The following is a 20,037-nucleotide window of genomic DNA, read 5'->3' as shown; positions in this document are numbered from 1 at the left end:
ATGCAGGGACTTCCCTGGTGGCACAGTGGTTAAGAATCCGCCTGCCAGTGCAGGGGACACAGGTTCGAGCCCTGGTCCGGGAAGATCCCACATGCCGCGGAGCAACTAAGCCCGTGTGCCACAGCTACTGAGCCTGCGCTCTAGAGCCCGCAAGCCACAACTACTGAGCCCGCGTGCCACAGCTACTGAAGCCTGTGCGCCTAGAGCCCGTGCTCCGCAACAAGAGAAGCCACCGCAATGAGAAGCCCACGCACTGCAACGAAGAGTAGCCCCTGCTCGCCACAACTGGAGAAAGCCTGCGCGCAGCAGAGAAGACCCAATGCAGCAATCAATCAATCAATAAATAAATTTATAAAATTAAAAAAAAAAGAGTTCATGCAGTCTGCTGAGTAGAAGTGAAACCTATGTGTTTGCTGCTGTGGGATTAAGGGAATTCTGTAACTAGCAACAAAGTAACCTGTTAAGGAGAGTGGAGTCTCTGGAAGCTTTCAGAAGCATCCAGGTTCCAGTAGCTCCACTCTTTATGTATATATATATATGGCATCACTTTACCCAATGTGGAAATAGCTTTGTCCATTATCTACTTATAAAGATGTGTTCATCTACAAAAAATAAGAAAGTGTTGCAAAATATGTAGACGAAAAGAGTTGATGACCTGTAATCCTACAACCCGCAGGAAACCAGTTAACATTTTGGTGAACATCACCCTTCTAAGCTTTTGGCTCTGTTTAGGAGTATGTATTGTTAAATTACTTTTTATTTTTAATAAGGTAGTTAAAATTTTTAAAATATGATCATGTGAAAATTCAAATAGTAAAGAAGGGATTACATAAAAATGAGCCTTCCACTCTCCACCCCATCTGCTAATCCCATTCCTGCTCTCCAGAAGCAAGCAAGAATTTTTCATGTTTTTTAAAAAATTTATTTGTTTATTTTATTTTTGGCTGCGTTGGGTTTTCATTGCTGTGGGCGGACTTTCTCTAGTTGCAGCGAGCGGGGACTGCTCTTCGTTGTGGTGTGCAGGCTTCTCATTGCAGTGGCTTCTCGTTGCAGAGCACGGGCTCTAGGCATGTGGGCTTCAGTAGTTGCAGCACGCAGCCTCGGTAGTCGTGGTTCACGGGCTCTAGAGCGCAGGCTCAGTAGTTGTGGCGCACGGGCTTAGTTGCTCCGCAGCATGTGCGATCTTCCCAGACCAGGGCTCGAACGCGTGTCCCCTGCATTGGCAGGCGGATTCTTAACCACTGCGCCACCAGGGAAGCCCCAAGCAAGAATTTTTAACATTTCTTGTGTATCTTCCAGAAAGTCTCTCCATACTTACATATTTATTGAAAGTTGATTTAATTTTTTTCCAATTTCATTGAGAAACAATTGATATACATCACTGTATATATGTTTAAGGTGTACAACATGATAACTTGATACATTGTGAAATGATTACCACAATAGGTTCACCTAATATCCATCATCTCATATAGATACAATAAAAAGAAAATAAAGAAGAAAAGAAAAAAGGAAAGAAAAGTTTCTCCTTGTGATGAGAACTCTTAGGATTAACTCTCAATTTTCCTATATGTTAATACAGCAGTGGTAACTATAGTCATCATGTTGTACATTACATCCCTAGAACTTATTTCTCTTATATCTGGAAGTTTGTACCTTTTGGCCACCTTCCTCTAATTCCCCGCTCCCCCTCCTCCTCAGTCTGATCTGTTTTTCTGAGTTTGGTGGGGTTTTTTGGGTTTTTTTGTAAGATTCCACATATAAGTGAGATCATATGGCATTTGTCTTTTTTTGTCTGAGTCATCCCACTTAGCATAATGCCTTCAAGGTCCATCCATGTTGTCGCAAATGGTAGAATTTCCTTATTTTTTATGGCTGAATAATACTCCATTGTAAATATATACACCATAACTTCTTTATTCATTCATCCCTTGATGGACACTTAAGTTGTTTCCATGTCTTGGCTACTGTAAATAATGCTGCTGTAGTGATTTAATTGCTTTTATTTTTAAATAAACTTATTAATTTATTTTTGGCTGCATTAGGTCTTCGTTGCTGAGCGTGGGCTTTCTCTAGTTGCAGAGAGCAGGAACTACTCTTCGTTGTGGTGTGCTGGCTTCTCATTGTGGTGACTTCTCTTGTTGCAGAGCACAGGCTTTAGGCACGGGCTTCAGTAGTTGTAGCTCGCGGGGTCTAGAGCACAGACTCAGTAGCTGTGGTGCACAGGATTAGTTGCTCTGCGGCATGTGGGATCTTCCCTGACCAGGGCTCAAACCCATGTCCCCTGCATTGGCAGGTGGATTCTTAACCGTTGTGCCACCAGGGAAGCCCTGATTCAATTTCTAAGTCGACTTTACTGAGGTATTGTTTACATGCAATAAAACCCTTTTTAAGCATATAATTCATTGGTTTTAATAAATGTATAGACTTGTGTAATCACCACCACACTGGAGATAGAAAATATGTATCCCTTTGCAGGCAGTATCCACCCATGGTTCCAGGCAATCACTGATCTGCTTCCTATCACTATAGATGAGATTTTTCTTTTAAGAAATTTTATTTAAATGGAATGTACTCTGTCCTATGTGGTTTATTTCACTGACCATAATGTTGAAGTTCATTCCTCTTTTTTTTTTTTTTTTTTTTCTTTTTGTGGTATGCGGGCCTCTTACTGTTGTGGCCTCTCCCGTTGCGGAGCACAGGCTCCGGACGCGCAGGCCCAGCGGCCATGGCTCACGGGCCCAGCCGCTCCGCGGCATATGGGATCCTCCCAGATCGGGGCACGAACCCGTATCCCCTGCATCGGCAGGCGGACTCTTAACCACTGCGCCACCAGGGAGGCCCTTGAAGTTCATTCCTCTTTATTGCTGAATAGCATTTCATTGGGTGGATATGCCACAGTTTTTTTTTGGCTGTGTTGGCTCTTCATTGCTATGCACGGGCTTTCTCTAGTTGCGGTGCGCGGGCTTCTCATTGCAGTGTTTTCTCTTATTGCGGAGCACGGGCTCTAGGCACGTGGGCTTCAGTAGTTATGGCACACGGGCTCAGTAGTTGTGGCTCTTGGGCTCTAGAGTGCAGACTCAGCAGTTGTGGCACACGGGCTTAGTTGTTCTGCAGTATGTGGGATCTTCCTGGACCAGGGCTGGAACCCGTGTCCCCTGCATTGGCAGGCGGATTTTTAACCACTGTGCTACCAAGGAAGCCCCACATATTATTTTTAACCCTTCATCTGTTGGTGGACATTTGGGTTGTTTGCATCTTTTGACTATTATGTATAAAGTCTATATGAATATTTGTGTTTAAGTCTTTGTGTAGACATTTGTTTTCATTTCTCTTATGTAAATACCTAAAAGTACAATTACTATTCATAGGTAACTGTGTATTTATAAGAAACCATCGGGCTTCCCTGGTGGCGCAGTGGTTGAGAGTCCACCTGCCGATGCAGGGGACACGGGTTCGTGCCCCGGTCCGGGAAGATCCCACATGCCATGGAGCGGCTAGGCCCGTGAGCCATGGCCGCTGAGCCTGCACGTCTGGAGCCTGTGCTCTGCAACGGGAGAGGCCACAACAGTGAGAGGCCCGCGTAACGCAAAAGAAAAAAGAAACCACCAAACTGTTTTGAAAGTATTAATAGTTGTTTTACCATTTTGTGTGCCCATTAGCAATATATGAAAATTTCTGTAATCTTATTAAATTCACTTATTCTAGTAGCTTTTTGTAGAAATTTTCATTGAAGACATTCTGTTTTTCATTTTGGAAGTTTCAAGTGGTTCTTTTTTTTTTTTTTTTTTTTTTTTTTTTTGTAGTACGCGGGCCTCTCACTGCTGTGGCCTCTCCCACTGCGGAGCACAGGCTCCGGACGCGCAGGCTCAGCAGCCGTGGCTCACGGCCCCAGCCGCTCCGCGGCATGTGGGATCTTCCTGGACCGGGGCACGAACCTGCGTCCCCTGCATTGGCAGGCAGACTCGCAACCACTGCGCCACCAGGGAAGCCCTCAAGTGGTTCTTTTTTATGTCTTCCATTTCTCTCATTATGATATTTTCCCATAAATCTTTGAGCATATTGTGCTTGTTTATTTAGCTGTCTCAAAGTCCTTTTCTCCTTTTCATCATCTTCTGTCATTTTGGGGTCTATTTCTTTTCTTTTTTTCCAAAAAATAAATTTATTTATTTATTTTTGGCTGCATTGGGTCTTCATTGCTGTGCGCGGGCTTTCTCTAGTTGTGGCGAGCAGGGGCTACTCATTGCGGTGGCTTCTCTTGTTGTGGAGCATGGGCTCTAGGTGCGCAGGCTTCAGTAGTTGTGGTGCACGGACTCAGTAGTTGTGGTGCATGGGCTCAGTAGTTGTGGCTCATGGGCTCTAGAGTTCAGGCTCAGTAGTTGTGGTGCACGGGCTTAGTTGCTCCACGGCATGTGGGATCTTCCCGGACCAGCGATGGAACCCATGTTCCCTGTGTTGTATTTTTGGCTGCGTTGGGTCTTCATTGCTGCATGCGGGCTTTCTCTAGTTGCGACAGCGGGATACTCTTTTGTTGTGGTGTGCAGGCTTCTTGTTGAAGTGGCTTCTCTTGTTGCAGAGCGTGGGCTCTAGGTGCACGGGCTTCAGTAGTTGTGGCACGTGGGTTCAGCAGTTGTGGCTCATGAGCTCTAGAGCACAGGCTCAGTAGTTGTGGCATACGGTCTTAGTTGCTCTGCGGCATGTGGGATCTTCCCAGACCAGGGCTCGAACCTGTGTCCCCTGCATTGGCAGGCAGATTCTTAACCACTATGCCACCAGTGAAGCCCCATCATACTGTTTTGCAACCATTACCACTATCCGTTCCTAGAACTTTTTCATCATCTCAAACAGAAACTTTGTACCTTTTAAATAATATTCCCTAGTCTACCTCCCACCCAGCCCCCTTAAGCACTGTTCTACTCTGTCTCTGTGAAGACTATTCTAGGTACTTCATATTAGTGGAATCATACATTTGTCCTTTGGTGTCTGGCTTATTATTTCACTTACCAGATTTTCAAGATTCATCCATGTTTATAGCATGTTTCAGAGTTTCATTCCTTTTTAAGGCCGAATAGTATTCCATTTTATGGATAGACCACGTTTTGTTTATCATCTATTGATACACAGTGGGTTGTTTCCACTTTGGCTGTTGGAATAGTGCTTCTGTGAGCATTGATGTACAAGTATCTGCTTGAGTCTTTGCTTTCAGTTCTTTTGGGTGTATAACTAGGAGTGGAATTTCTGGATCATATGGTCAGTCTATGTTTAACTTTTTGAGGAACTACCAAACTTTTCCACAGTGGCTGTACCATTTTATATTCCCATTCGCATTGTTTGAGGATTCCACTTTCTCCACATCCTCAACAACACCTTTTTAAAAAAATTTTTTTGAATTTTATTTTATTTTATTTATTTATTTATTTATTTATTTATTTTTGCGGTATGTGGGCCTCTTACTGCCGTGGCCTCTCCCGTTGTGGAGCACAGGCTCCGGATGCGCAGGCCCAGCGGCCATGGCTCACGGGCCCAGCCGCTCCGTGGCATGTGGGATCCCCCCGGACCGGGGCACGAACCCACGTCCCCCGCATCGGCAGGCAGACTCCCAACCACTGCGCCACCAGGGAAGCTCTATTTTATTTATTTTTTTATACAGCAGGTTCTTATTAGTCATCAATTTTATACACATCAGTGTATACATGTCAGTTCCAATCGCCCAATTCATCATACCACCATCGCCACCCCCCCGCCGCTTTCCCCCCTTGGTGTCCATACGTTTGTTCTCTACATCTGTGTCTCGACTTTTGCTTTGCAAACTGTTTCATCTGTACCATTTTTCTAGGTTCCACATACATGCATTAATATACGATATTTGTTTTTCTCTTTCTGACTTACTTCACTCTGTACGACAGTCTCTAGATCCAGCCACGTCTCAACAAATGACCCAATTTCATTCCTTTTTATGGCTGAGTAATATTCCATTGTATATATGTACCACATCTTCTTTATACATTCGTCTGTCAGTGGGCATTTAGGTTGCTTGCATGACCTGGCTGTTGTAAATAGTGCTGCAATGAACATTGGGGTGCATGTGTCTTTGAATTATGGTTTTCTCTGGGTATATGCCCGGTAGTGGGATTGCTGGATCATATAGTAATTCTATTTTTCGTTTTTTTTCGTTTTTTTTTTTTGTGTGTGTGGTATGCGGGCCTCTCACTGTTGTGGCCTCTCCCGTCGCGGAGCACAGATGCGCAGGCTCAGCGGCCATGGCCCACGGGCCCCACCGCTCTGCGGCATGTGGGATCTTCCCAGACTGGGGCACGAACCCGTGTCCCCTGCATCAGCAGGCGGACTCTCGACCACCGCGCCACCAGGGAAGCCCTATTTTTAGTTTTTTAAGGAACCTCCATACTGTTCTCCATAGTGGCTGTATCAATTTACATTCCCACCAACAGTGCAAGAGGGTTCCTTTTTCTCCACACCCTCTCCAGCATTTGTTGTTTGTAGATTTTCTGATGATGCCCATTCTAACCGGTGTGAGGTGATACCTCATTGTAGTTTTGATTTGCATTTCTCTAATAATTAGTGATGTTGAGCAGGTTTTCATGTGCTTCTTGGCCATCTGTATGTCTTCTTTGGAGAATCGTCTATTTAGGCCTTCTGCCCATTTTTGCATTGGGTTGTTTGTTTTTTTAATATTGAGCTGCATGAGCTGTTTATGTATTTTGGAGATTAATCCTTTGTCCGTTGATTCATTTGCAAATATTTTCTCCCATTCTGAGAGTTGTCTTTTCATCTTGTTTATGGTTTCCTTTGCTGGGCAAAAGCTTTTAAGTTTCATTAGGTCCCATTTGTTTATTTTTGTTTTTATTTCCATTACTCTAGGAGGTGGATCAAAAAAGATCTTGCTGTGATTTATGTCAAAGAGTGTTCTTCCTGTGTTTTCCTCTAAGAGCTTTATAGTGTCTGGTCTTACATTTAGGTCTCTAATCCACCTTTTAATTTATTTTTTATAATAGCCATCCTAATGGGTGTGAAATGGTATCTCATTGAGGTTTGGATTTTCATTTCCTAATGACTAGTGATGTTGAGCATCCTTTCACATGCTTATTGGCTATTTATATATCTTTGGAGAAAAGTCTGTTCAAGCCCTTTGTCCATTTAAAAAATATTTATTTATTTATTTATTTATTTATTTATGGCTGTGTTGGGTCTTCGTTGCTGCACGCGGGCTTTCTCTAGTTATGGCGAGCGGGGGCTACTCTTCATTGTGGTGCTCAAGCTTCTCATTGCGGTGGCTTCTCTTGCTGCAGAGCACGGGCTCAAGAGCGCAGGCTCAGTAGTTGTGGTGCATGGGCTTCGTTGCTCTGTGTTTTGTGGGATCTTTGCGGACCAGGGCTTGACCCTGTGTCCCCTGTATTGGCAGGTGGATTCTTAACCACTGCACCACCAGGGAAGTCCCCCTTTGTCCATTTTTGAATTGTGTGGTTTTTCGTTGCTGAGTTGCAGGAGTTCTTTATTTTTCTGGATACTAGACCCTTATCTGGTATATGTATTTGCAAATATTTTTCTCCCATTCTATGGCTTATCTTTTTACTCTCGATCATATCTTTTGATGAAGTCCAGTTTATCTATTTATACTTTTATTTCCTGTGTTTCTGGTGTCATATCCAAGAAATCATTTCTGAATCCAGTGTCATGAAGATTTTCTCCTGTTTTCCTCTAAGAATTTTATAGTTTTAAGTCTTATGTTTAGGTCTTTGATCCATTTTGAGTTGTTTTTTTATATCGTGTAAGGTTAAGTATCTGACTTCATTCGTGGGGATGTGCAGTTTTCCCAGCACATTCCCATTGAATGGTCTTGGCCCCCTTCTGGAAGTCAGTCTCATTCTCTTGTAAATGACAGAGGTGATGTAACGCTCTGACAGAATGTTGGAGAACTGGGAGGACAGTCATGATTCCCAGCCCTTCTCACCTGACGACTTGTTGCATAATCACGGGCTTTATTTTTCACTTGATGTCTGTCTGTTTTTTTTTTTTAATGGATATACAGTTGACCCTTGAACAATGCGGGGGTTAGGGGCACTGACTCCCCTCCCCCCAGCAACTGAAAATATGCATATAACTTTACAGGCCACTCTCGGTATACGTGGCTTCACATCCTCCAATTATGTAGTACTGTAGTATGTATTTATTGAAAAAAGTCTGCTTATAAGTGAACCTGCGCATTCAAACCTGTGTTGTTCAGGGGTCAGCTACTCCTGTTTTGTATCTTGCCTTTTTTACCTTATACATATTGCTACATATGATGATTTTGCAAGACCTCATGTAACTATATACCTTAAGTGGCTCTACTACCATAGTGGATTCTGGTGCCCCAGTGGTTTTTACCATCGTGATTAACGTTGTAGAGCACATCTTTGCACGTAGGCCTTTTCCTCAGGCTGAATGCCTCAGTGTAGAATTGCTGTCTGAAGGGGTCTGGGCACCTGCACGATTTTTGCTACATGTTTGGCGTCTAAAACTATTGTACCCATTTGTAATAGGCATTGTTGGGTATATGAACCACACTGGGTGTTACTGAAACAATTGTCATAGATGAACACCATTCCTCTCTTCTTGAATTTGCTGCTTCATTCAACAAATCTTTGAACTCCTTCCGTATGCCAGGCCCTGTTGAGATGCTGGGGATCCACTGGTAAATAGAGCTAGAGCTCCCATCCTCAGAGAGCTTCCCTCATTAGGGGCTGAGACAGCTGAGAAACAGACGGACACATGGACATGTCTAGTGGTTGAAGGCCGTGGAGAGAACATAGACAGGTAAAGGGCACAGTGTCTCAGGCTGGGGCAGAGCTGGGCTGGGAGCAAGGCAGTCAGGGAAGGAAGGAAGGCCCCGCTTAGTGCTGTGTGGGCTGAGGGGGCATCTGAGGGGTTGGGAGAGTGGTCCAGGTAGAGGCTTGAGATGGATAGAGAACACTTGTAGCTGTTTAGGGAGAACAAAGAGCCCCTGTGGCTGGAGGCACAGAGGGCAGGAAGGTAGGAGGGCAGGAGGACCCGTGGCACCAGCTCAGCCTGTCCTCTGAGTGCTGAGTGATCTAGGTTCTGATCCAGTCGTCCTGGCTGCTGTGGAGACAGATTAGGGGACCTGTTGGGAGGCTCTGACAGGATCCCAGCAAGAGAAGGTGGTGGCCTGGATCAGAGTGGGGAGCAGTGGAGTTGGGGTGGGGGGGAGGCCCTCGATTCTGGTATTTTTTTTATTGAAGTATAGTTGATGTACAGTATAAGTTACAGGTGTGCAATATAGTGATTCATAATTTTTAAAGGTTAAACTCCTTTTAAGGTTATTATAAACTATTGGCTATATTCCCTATGTTGTACAGTATATTCTTGCAACTTATTTAATTCATTAATTTATTTATTTTTGGCTGCGTTGGGTCTTTGTTGCTGTGTGTGGGCCTTCTCTAGTTGCAGTGAGCGGGGACTACTCTTCATTGCACTGCGCGGGCTTCTCATTCTTCTCATTGCGGTGGCTTCTCTTGTGGCGGAGCGTGGTCTCTAGGCATGTGGGCTTCAGTAGTTGTGGCTTGCGGGCTCTAGAGTGCAGGTTCAGTAGTTGTGGCACACAGGCTTAGTTGCTCCGTGGCATGTGGGATCTTCCCGGACCAGGGCTCAAACCCGTGTCCCCTGCATTGGCAGGCGGATTCTTAACCACTGCGCCACCAGGGAAGTCCTTGTAACTTATTTTATACCTAACAGTTTGTACCTCTTACTCTCCTATCCCAATATTCCTCCCCACCCCCATCCCCCCGCCACTGGTAACCACTAGTTCTCTATATCTGTGAGTCTGCTGCTTTTTTGTTATATTAACTAGTTTGCTGTATTTTTTAGATTCCACATTCGATTCTGGGTATGTTTTGAGGGGAGAGTGGACAGGATGCACTGATGGATTGAGGGGAGAGAGAAATGGAAAATGACTCGTGAGTTTTGACTTGAGTGGATGGAGGGGTGGAGTAGCTCTTTACTGAGAGCAGTGGAGGAAATAGGGAACATCAAGAATCATATCTTAATACAGTTTGTAATTTGCTTTTCTTTAAATGTGAGTCCACTTCAACATTTTCATGTGTTTATTGTCTGTCTATACTGGCTCAGAGTATTTGTAAGTTTAACGTTTAGTCTAAATGGCACGGAACAAGGAATCCACCACACTCCTCCAGCTCTGGTCAGACCAGGAGAACGCCCTGCCCTTAGAACTGGAGCCTCGAGCAGGCTGAGTGCCGGGCATGGAGGAGGGGACGCTTCCACGAGTTTCTTTTCAGGAACTCATGGTGTCCTTCCTGAAAAAGGTCAGGGTTTGGGGTCAAAGAGCCCAGCTACCTTATTTGGGCTACCTGGGCCTGGCGTTCGGCCTCAGTGGGAAGGGTGGTTGCCACCGGGCCTCTTTGGAGAACTGGCTTCAAGGGAGCAGCACTGACTGGAGCTGGAAGGCCACCGCCTGTGCCCGAGCATCGCAGTCTGCGTTTGTGTGGCAGTTGTGATTTCAGATATGCTGTCCTTTTTGTCCCTCTAAGTCAAAGGGGGGAACAGACCTTCATAAGTGCTTCTTACCAAGAGGGGTGGAAGCTGTGTAGCGTCTGTAAGCCCAGGTCACCAGGTGACCTGGATGGCAGGTGTGTATGGGGGGAGTGCCCAGGTGTGCTACCCCCCTCCCGCCGGGGTTTCCTGCCTGTTCCATGAAGGGTGGCATCTGGTGGCAGATTTCCCTTGGTCTCTGGTGCTTCTGAGGAGTCCTTTTTGCCTTCACGGGTCCTGAGGACAGAGGTGCAGGCAGTGGGGAAGCTGGCCTGGTAGAAAGGGGGGCCCTTTGGGGAAGAAGCCGTCCACGTGTCCCTCCTCCTGCAAACCAAGGAGCTGACTCTGCGGAGATGGGGCCCTAGGCTGCAGAGCGGGCTGTGGTCATCGGAGGGCTGCTGCCTGGACAGGAGGGAGGGGTTCGGCTTGGAACTGCCCCGCCCGCCTCATGAAGCAGCAGTGGTGGGCGTGATGCTTCCTCAGGGCCAGAGAGGCGCTGTGTGCTCAATGCGGTCTTGAGCTGTTCTCCCTAGTAGTAGAATTTAGAGGTTTTTCTGTGGCTGAAAGCAAAGTCTTCCAGTATTTTATTGTGAACACGTTTGAACAGAGTAGAAAAGTTGAGAGAATTGTTACCCACACACACTGCTCGAGTGACCAGTTATTAATGTTTCCTCGTATCTGCTTTGTCTCTGTGCGTGTGTACAGACTCTCCTCTGAGCCACTGAAAGTACATAGCAGACATTATAAACTTCACCCCTAAACACTTCAGTCCACATCTGAGCATAATAACGTGGTTTGTTGTCATCTCGTCTGGCCATGGGGTGTGTTAGCACTGCTTCGTTGTTTCTGCCCTCAGTTTAGTATTTTTAAAATGTGGGGTGTGACATTCCAGTTCTGAAAAGGAATAAAGCCAGATCAGCCTGTCAGGTCTCCCACGTCGCTCACCCCTACCCTGTTGATCTGCACTTGGCATTTCCTTCGCTCCACGAGTCCATGACCCTGGACAGTGTAGAACATGTTTTGCATGTTTTTAAACTTCCTGTAATTGTTACAGCTTTATTGTTCCCCTCTGTGAACAGGCTGCTGTTAAATGAGAATGATGTAGGTGTAAATAAATACCTGGTCCTATGCTGGCAGGGGGTGGAGATTCAGTAAGTACTATTTTACCTCTTACCTAATAGGTGTTGAGAAGACAGTTCTGGATGTTAAAATGGGCAGTCAGTCAAGTTGGTGGGAAGTAGACCCTGCTGCCTGCCCAGCTCTGACCTCAGAGAATCCTGGGCTTATTCCAGGGCAGGAGGACATCTCAAGGCTTCAGGGACCTCCTTTGTGGTATGTGCCAGGAGCTGTGGCAGCCACTCCAGTCTTTCCTCTCCCCTGCCTCCCCCAGCCCAAGGGGGTGCTCTGTGCCTGCACCACTAAGGGGAAAGGGAATGGACAAGACTGGGCTCCTGCCTGGAGGGAGCTTTCTGCTGGGCTTCCTTACCCTGCTGCACCCTCCTCACTGCCTGGGTGGCAGAGAAGTCATCTGGGCTGGTGGGATTGCTAGGAAACATTCGAGAACACGAAGGGAGAATTTGGCAGGGCTATGAGAAGCCTTCAGATCAAGGAATCACCTGAGCGTAGTCCATGCTTGTCCGGGTTCCTGCCCAGGCTTCTGTAAGGCTGATAACCTGTCCCTGGCTCCTCGTGCCAGCCTTGGGACACCGACCATCACTTCTCTTCTTCGAGGGGCCTCCATCGGCCCCCAGGGAATTAGAATTAACAGAGAGCACCTGCCACCCCTACCCCGCCACTCCCTTCTGTCCCCTGGCACAGCAGGCACGGAGTTCACTCTGCAAGGAGCGGGGGAGTGGCAGTGGGTTGACTGAGGAGGTTGGCCTGTCCAGGAGTGCTGCGGCCAAGTGGCCTGGGGCCTGCAGAGCCTCGCAATGGCACTAGGTGGCACTCCCGCCCAGGGGAGTCCAAACAAGGTGGGAGGACTAGAAATTAAGGACCAAGTGTGGGTGGCCAGAAGGGACCTCATTTGGGCTGGGAGAGTAAACCTTCCAGGGTTTTTTTTCTTACTCCCAGAAATCATGTTGAGTATTGTCTGGAATATTGTCCAGAAGGCATTTCCCTCCTGAGATATACGTGGTGGAGGGCAGGTTAGAAGGCTGGGTGGGCTAATCTCAGGGCAGACCTGTGGGCTGGTTTATGAGTTTCCTAGACGCCAGTCGGCCTGAGAGGCTTTGAATGATTACAGAGGAGCTCTGGTCCATGTGGAGGGGCCCAGTTGGTCATTTTACAGTGGAGAGCATCAGCGCTCCACAGGCCGCTCAGCAAATAAGAATCTGGGCTTTTGATCCAGACTTGTTTTTCCCCCTTAGGTCTAACTTGGGTCGTGCTGGATGCACTGCAGGCTTTGGGGAAGTCAGGACGGTCTTCCTGGATTTCTGGTTCTGGAATTTAGTGTTGCTAAGATTGTGTGTCAGCATCTTCCTGTGCTTTAACTCCTTTTTATTCCATCTTGAGTGGTGGTTGGTTGGAGCTCTGAGGTGAGCAGGGGTCTAAAGTCTCGCTGGGCCTCCAAGAATGCTGTGAGCCCAGGCTAGGAGGCTGAGGTGGGCCGTGCACCTCCCTGCCTCCCAGTTCCTACTGGCGTCCCAAGGATCCCTCCAGCTTGTTATGGAACACTTGGTTGGGCTGGATCCGGATGAGGGGGCAGGTGTGTGGGGCTGTGTCTGCATGCTGCTGTGTCCTCTTCCAGGCTGCCTTGGCTGAGCTGCCCATCTCTTCACAAGCCCTGTCAGCTCTCTTCCTCGTCTAAATGTTGCTTTAGAAACTAAATTCCCAGTGGTCAAAAGAAGCTGGGGTTTTTCAGCTAATCAGGCTCCTGAATTCCACATGCTTTTTGTGGTTGAGTAGTGGTGGTGTTCCCCGCTGGACCCTCCCCCTCCCCTAAAAAGTGTTAAGCTGGTTAATTCCATCCCATGTTGACTGAGTGTTTTCAGTGGGCATGGGGGTAGGGTGCTGACCCTGCAGTGGGGTACCATCTAGTGGGGTAGAAAGATAAGGCGAGAATCACCCCACAGGTCTTGATCCCCACTAGGAAGCCTACGTGCTGGGCGGGGGTGGACCTTGCCCACTGGGTCTTGTTTGCTGGTCTGCACCAGGGGATTTTGTGTGTCAGGGTGTGTCTGCCTGGAGGAGAGGGAGTGGGGTGAGGAGCAGCCTTTGTCTTCAGGGTCGGGTGTATGAAGGAGCGAGGGCTTCGAGGGCTAGAAGAGGTGTCTGGAGGTGGCTTTGTGCTCAGTCCAGAGAAGCCGGCCCTCGGGTGAGGTCCGCAGCACGTGGAGGCCCTGGCGGCCCGGAGGGGTGTGTGGGAGGAGCTCTCGGCCCAGGGAGCCCAGCCCCGCCCCCAGGAGGCACCCGCGAAGTCCTGTGGCCGTTGGGCAGGTCGCCTGTTCCCGCCGCTCCCCTGGCCCCGCCCCTCCCCTTAAAGGAACCCCGGGCTGGGGGGCGGGGCGCGGCTGACGAGCGAGCCTGGTGTCCGGTCTCCTGCCGCCGCCCCCGGTTGCCTGACTGGGTGGAGCCGAGCCCCCGCCGGCCCGCCCGCAGTCAGGCTTCCGAGGAGCGAGGAGCAACGCCTCCCTGCGAGTTCAGCCGGCGGCGGCGCGGAAGCCAGCGGAGCGGACCACCTGCCGGTGAGTGAGCGGCCGCGGCCGAGCCGCCCCGCGCAAGCGGAAGGCCTGCTCGCGTAGCCGGGAGGCCGGTCACCCCTCACCAAATGGGGCCTGAGGAGCCCACCCCGCAACCCCGATCGAGTGTGGCTTCCCTGGCCCCGCGGTGGGTCACGGGGCCGGGCAGGATGAGCTCACTTCCTTCGCGTCGTGTAGCATCTCCTCGCCTCCCGGCCCGGAAAAGGGAAATGTGGGCGTTGCGGGCGGCTCGATGTCCTCCTGCGCCCATTTCCTCAGTTCTGCCCTAAGGGTCTGGGACGGGCGCCAGAGGGGGAGGGAGGCGGCAGTGTTCCTTGGTGGGACCGGACATGCTGCAGTTGTCACCATGTACCAGCCAAGGGGCGGGAGGGAGTGACACCCCCGCCCTTCCCAGAACCCCATTCCCCGCTAGTGCCAAGGATTGCCCCAGAGAAGGTTCCTTTCCTTGAGGGGATTTAAGAAAGAGTCCTGCCGAGTCCTGTCCCCATCTCTACCGCCCTTGAAAGAGGTGCTTCTGGACCCTTCTCTTTGCTTCCTCTTCTCTCGCCCAAGGCTTCCCCAAGATGGCTCACCCGTTTCACCCGGGAGAATCCATTTTCCTGGTTCCCTACTTCTGACATTTTGTCAGCTTCTAACCTTGGAACTCAGGGGAGGAATGGTTGGTGGCCCCACCTGGACACAGCTACCCAGCAGCCCTGCCCTCCAGAGCCGGGAGTGTGCACAGCAAGTCAGGCTGGGGACGCATGTTTTGGGGGGCACCGGGGGTTTCTGCTGAGGCTTCAGGCCGGGTAACTGGCACCCAGTGAGCTTTCCGCTCAGGGAGCAGGAGCACATCCTTGGGCTCTCGGGCTGGACACGTGCAGGGTTGCAAGGCCTTCGTCGAGGGCGGTGAGGGGTGGGTGGGGATGCTGCAGCACCTCTGGGGTGTGAACTCCCAGAACAGCACGCCCTGACAAAGGTGAGCCCCCTCCGCAACATGGTCCTGTTGAGCCATCTCTTCCTACTCACATCATCGCTGCCCCTGTGGTTTGGGCTCCTCTGTCAGAACCGCCTCCTCTGCCCTGTCCCTTCCATCTTCCCAGTGGTAGCAAACTTCTGTCCTCCCAGAGCGTGGGTTTGGAAAGGGAGGGGGGAGGCATTGGGAGCCAGGTCTGGGGGGTGAGGTTGCACTAAGTTCTTGGGTGGAAGAGAGGCGTGGGGTTTCTAAGCAGAGTTGTTCTTGGCCTTGGTCACAGCTTTGATCTGAGACTCAAAGCCGGTGAACAGGAGGAAGGACCCTTCCCATTTCCAGATAAGGAAACTGAGACTCAGAGAGCACGTGTGACTTGCAAGGCCTTTCCCAGCTCTCAACACGAGGGTGGGGGGAGGGCATCCAGGATCACAGTAACCAGATTGTCCTTTCCCCCCACCAAAGCCTCTGTGTTCTCATGTTCCACATGGCCATGTAATGACTTTAAAGTCCTACTGGTCATAGCCCCAAACTCACCTCCACAGAGTTGTCCTTGAGACTCTCGGGAGAGAGGGAAGGTGTCTGTACTTCTCTGCTTCAGGGCGCTCTCCTTGCAGGCTCCTCCTTCAGGCCTGAACTCCCTGAGTTGCACTCAGGGAACCAGAAAGGGAGAAGGCTCTAGCTTGGCCTCCAAAGGCCACTGTAGGCGCAGAGGGCAAGTGGGGCTCTGAGGTGGGGATGCTGGGAGCACTGTTGGCTGAGGAAGTGGCTCTGCTCCTGGAAAGTGAGAAGGGGTGACCTCTAGGGACCCCCTTCCCTCCGTCCTGCGGCTCTGAGCTAGTCAGAGGGTGTTGGCCCGCTTCCTGGTGGACAGCTGAATTCATGTCAGCTTGCTGGGGGCCTTTTGGGGAACACTGGTGATTTAAAAGAAACCTGACCCTGGTCTCAGTGTCCCGTTTTAGAAGAGGAAGTAGAATAGTGACAGAGACAGGACTGAGGCGTGAAGACCTCCTGCCCAGCTTCTCAGGGCAGTTCCTGGAGTCTCTCCAGGATAGCAGCTCCTTGGGCTGGTCCCCCAGAGTCCCCTCCACTGCCCTGGTGGGCTGTGTGGCCCGGTCAGGCCCCTGGACTGGAGGCCTTGGGGGAGAATGCAATGCAAAGGCACACACGGGGATTTGCTTTGAGGTCCTGAGGTTTTGGGCCAAGCTGGGTTTGTCTGTGGCTTCCTGAACGTGCCTTTCTGACAACATCCTGCAGCGGTCAAGGTCCCACCGAGGAAAACTGGCAGGAGGAGGCCTGGCTCTCATCCCCGCCCACAAGGCGTCTCCAGCCCCCACTGTGAATCCCGGTTGTGCACGCAGCCCAAGCTTTCTAGAGTTTCTAGAGTCGGGGAGAGAGCCTTGTCCTGGAGCCTAGCTTCAGGAGCAACCCTGACTGCCCATCACCCCGCTGGGCCTGTTTCCTGGGGAGCCACCGGGAGGCGAGTTTGGGGCCTGAGGCTGGGAGGGCGGGGCAGGGCTGTGCTCGGCAGGTGGGCTGTAGGAAGGGAGTTAGTGGGACCTCAGCTGGAGCCTGGCCAGGCAAAAGCCAGAGTTTCCATGGGGCCTTGGGCAGGAGGAGGCCTGTGTGGGCGCCCTCCTGCCATTCAACGGCCACTCAGCGAGGCGGGTGGCCTGGGGAGATGAGCTTGCCGAGGGGTCCTGGTCTGAGGTGGGGTGGGCCTTGGCAGGGGTGGAAATCCATGCTAACGTCCAGACCTTAGTCAGTCTCATCCAGCCCCATGGCCACTCACACCTAGAGATCTGGCAGGTGTCGGGCTGGCGGTTTTCACCTCCTTGGCTGAGGTGGGTTTGCCCAGGACCTCAGAAGTTCAGCCTGTGAGGGTCGAACCATGTCCGAGTTGGGGCCTCTTGTCCGGTCTCGGCGCGGGGGCCTGGGCCGGGTCAGTTCTCTGCCTTCGGAGCAGCCCTGGGACCCCGCATGTCTTCATCTAAAGACGACGCCGGGTGCGTGGGTTGAGGGCTGCGTTGGGCGGGCTGTGACTCCCAGGCTGCAGAATGTTTGCTCTCCCCCTGTCCATGATCTGCAGAGGCTGGGCGTCCTCTCAGGGAGCCGGGCGGCCGCAGACCAAAGTGCTGTTCCTCCCCAGAGAGATGGGAAGGCAGGGCGGCCGGTTTCCCTGAGGTCGCCCTGGTGCCCCTCTTCAGAGGAGGCAGATATGGGGGACCCTGAGGCGGTGGGTGGGGACGATGACGAGGAGAGAGCCAGAGCAGGCCAGATGCTGGGGTCTCACCACCGCGCCTCTCCTGCCTTCCTGCGCCCTCATCCCTCAGATGCTACTTTGTCATCTGAAAGGAAAATGGGTCAGGTCCCAGTGAGGGAGGGGCCGCCGGGGCCGCAGACAGGCCGACGCTGGGCGCCCGCCTGGAGCGCGGGGCTCAGATTCCCACTTGTGCTCCTGGGTTCAGAGGCGCCGGGTCCCCTCCCTGCTGGGAGCAGGCAGGCAGCCAAGCCAGGGACAGAACGGGCCGAGGGCGGGGCCGGTGCGCAGGCTGAGCAGGTGTGTGATCCGTGCCTGTCTCTGCAACAGCCCTGATCCGTTGGACTGGACCTAGCCAGGGAGCGGTCCCCCAGCCGCAGCCGCCGGGGCGAGGAGCGGTGACAGCGCAGGAGCTCCGGGGGGGAAGGGAGGAAGGAGGAGAGACAAAGGGAGCGAGCCTGACACTGCTTCCCTGCGCCGCCCACCATGTGTCAGTCAGAGGCGCGGCGAGGACCGGAGCTCCGCGCGGCAAAATGGTGAGATGCTGCGGGCCATGGCTGCGTCCTAACCTGGCCTTGCCCCGCCTCGACCCCCGAAAGGTCAGAGTTCACGTCCAGCGGCCCCGTGGTGGAGGTGGTGGCGGCGGCAGGGGGCCAGGGGACCAGCCCCTGTGGCTGGAGGGGCCTGGCCCGGGGGGCCTGAGTCGGAGAGCCTGTTTCAGGTACTGGGGGGCCAGCAGGCTGGTGGGCCAGTGTCTGCGCTGCGCCCCCGCCCCGCTGCAGCACAGCTCCTCCGAGATTGGTCCCTGTACTTCTGCAGAGAGCGAGGTGGATGGGGGGAGCCCAGGGGAGAGCAGTGATGTCAGGCTTTGCTTGGCCCCTACCCACTTGCCAGACCTTCTTAAAGCTGGAGGGAGTGGGATGGGAGAGACAATGGACACAGGGGGTCTGGTGAGCAGTGAAGAAACAGCACCTCCCAGGGCCACCATTGAGCTGCAGGGCCTGGCCTTCGGCTCAGTTCTCTATTTTTTTCTGCTTTTCATATCAGCTGAGGTGCCTCTTTGTTCCTTGGTTTGTTGAGCAATTGGGGGCAGAGGACAGAGCTGCTCTGAGAGCACACAGGCACAGATGGAGCCTTATTCTCCAGTTGAATGAAGTGTTTCTGTAGATGAGGAAACCAAAGCCCCGGGACATTCTCAGAGTGGGTGGCAGTGTGGTCTTCTGATGGCCACACTGGGGTCTCAGGAGCACTTTCTAGGTCCTAGGCATGTGGCAAGGTGACTTGGGCCTCAGTGTCATGCCTCAGGAGGGCCAGGGTTCCGGTGGAAAGGCTCATCCCAGAGTCTGGCTCCCCCAAGGCTGAGCCTGGCTGAATGCGCTGAATTTGAGCTGGTGGGGTCTGGGGAAAGCCCACCTACCTTTATCGGAAGGAGGGGCCTGGGTCAGGTGTATGTGGCCCCAGCAGACCTGGAAGGCGGCCTGAGGGTTGGCGGGGAGCTTATCCCCACCAACCTCTGGATCGTTTTGGAGAACCTGACCTGATGCAGAAAGACCACGGGGATGGATGGAGCAGTAGCGTGCATGCATGCGTGCGTGAGTGTGCGTGTGTGTGTACACGCGCACTAGTGCTTGTGCATGTTTGTATGTTCCTTTGTGATCTTGTCAGGCCCCTCAAATGAGGAAATAAGAGGCTTGGAGCCATGAAGAGATTTTCCCAGATCCTGCGCTGCCAGGGGCTAAGGGGGATCAGACTAGCTCTCCTCGGAGCCTGTGTGGGCAGAGCTGGCCCCAGGCCGGTAGGGGGCCGCAAGGCAGGCGCTGCACCATCTTCCCGGTGCACTCAGCCCCAAGGTCCTCTCCGGGGTCCCTGCCAGGTTCAGAAGCTACTCCATCTGAGAGGTGCCTCACCCTGTGTGTCTCAGCTGACAGGCAGGTGGGGAGACTGGGAAGTGAGTCTGCCGACCAGAGGCAGCCAAGCCCCCAACTCAGAGTGGGGTTGGGATGAAGGAGTTTGGCCGGTGCTGCCCGACTCCATCGAGAGGCGAACCTGCTGAGGGTGAGGTGGGGCCCCCGGTCCTCCCCTGACCCTGGCTGTGTGCGGACATGTGCCCTGCAGGTTGTATTTTCCCCAGCTGGCCCTGAGGCGAAGGCTGGGACAGCTGAGCTGCATGTCCAAACCCGCCCTGAAACTGCGCTCCTGGCCCCTGACGGTCCTCTACTACCTCCTGCCCCTTGGCGCCCTCAGGCCACTCAGCCGGGTGGGATGGAGACCCGTGAGCAGGGTAAGTGTGCAGGGGCTGCGGCCTGGCCTCCTCCCAGGCAGGCCTGAGGTTGGGGCCCAGGAGACCGAGGAGGAGACATTTGTCAGATCAGAGGTGGTGCTGTGGGACCTGAGCGCTCCGGCAGGGTCATGTTGGAAGGCGAGCCTGTGGAGAGGGTGGGCTGCAGACAGGTGACTGTAACGGCCCACCGTCCACTGCCTGCTCTCTTTGCCTGCATTTCTGCCACGTGGGGACTCTGCTTCTGCAAAGAACCCACATTGGGCATTCAGAAAATGGTGTCTGA

The 20,037-nt window shown here is 51.9% G+C and overlaps 1 protein-coding gene across 3 annotated transcripts in view; it reads left to right on the top strand.

Moving 5' to 3' along the window:
* PISD (phosphatidylserine decarboxylase) overlaps nt 1-20,037 on the top strand; it is a 37,625-nt gene that overhangs the window by 13,470 nt on the left and 4,118 nt on the right. The window contains exons 1-3 of one of the 3 annotated variants that reach the window (XM_060119513.1): nt 14,163-14,249; nt 17,804-18,009; nt 19,589-19,754. The exons of the other annotated variants lie outside the window; for them this stretch is intronic. Coding sequence (XP_059975496.1) covers nt 17,960-18,009; nt 19,589-19,754 — 216 coding nt within the window. The 5' untranslated portion in view covers nt 14,163-14,249; nt 17,804-17,959. Of the gene's footprint in view, nt 1-14,162; nt 14,250-17,803; nt 18,010-19,588; nt 19,755-20,037 lie in introns of those variants that run through there. 3 annotated transcript variants of the gene reach the window in all.

Source organism: Mesoplodon densirostris, chromosome 15 (assembly GCF_025265405.1).
Source record: "Mesoplodon densirostris isolate mMesDen1 chromosome 15, mMesDen1 primary haplotype, whole genome shotgun sequence".
NCBI lineage: Eukaryota > Metazoa > Chordata > Mammalia > Artiodactyla > Ziphiidae > Mesoplodon > Mesoplodon densirostris.
Note: the sequence above shows the minus strand (reverse complement) of the source record. Positions and strands in the feature narration are given on the sequence as shown.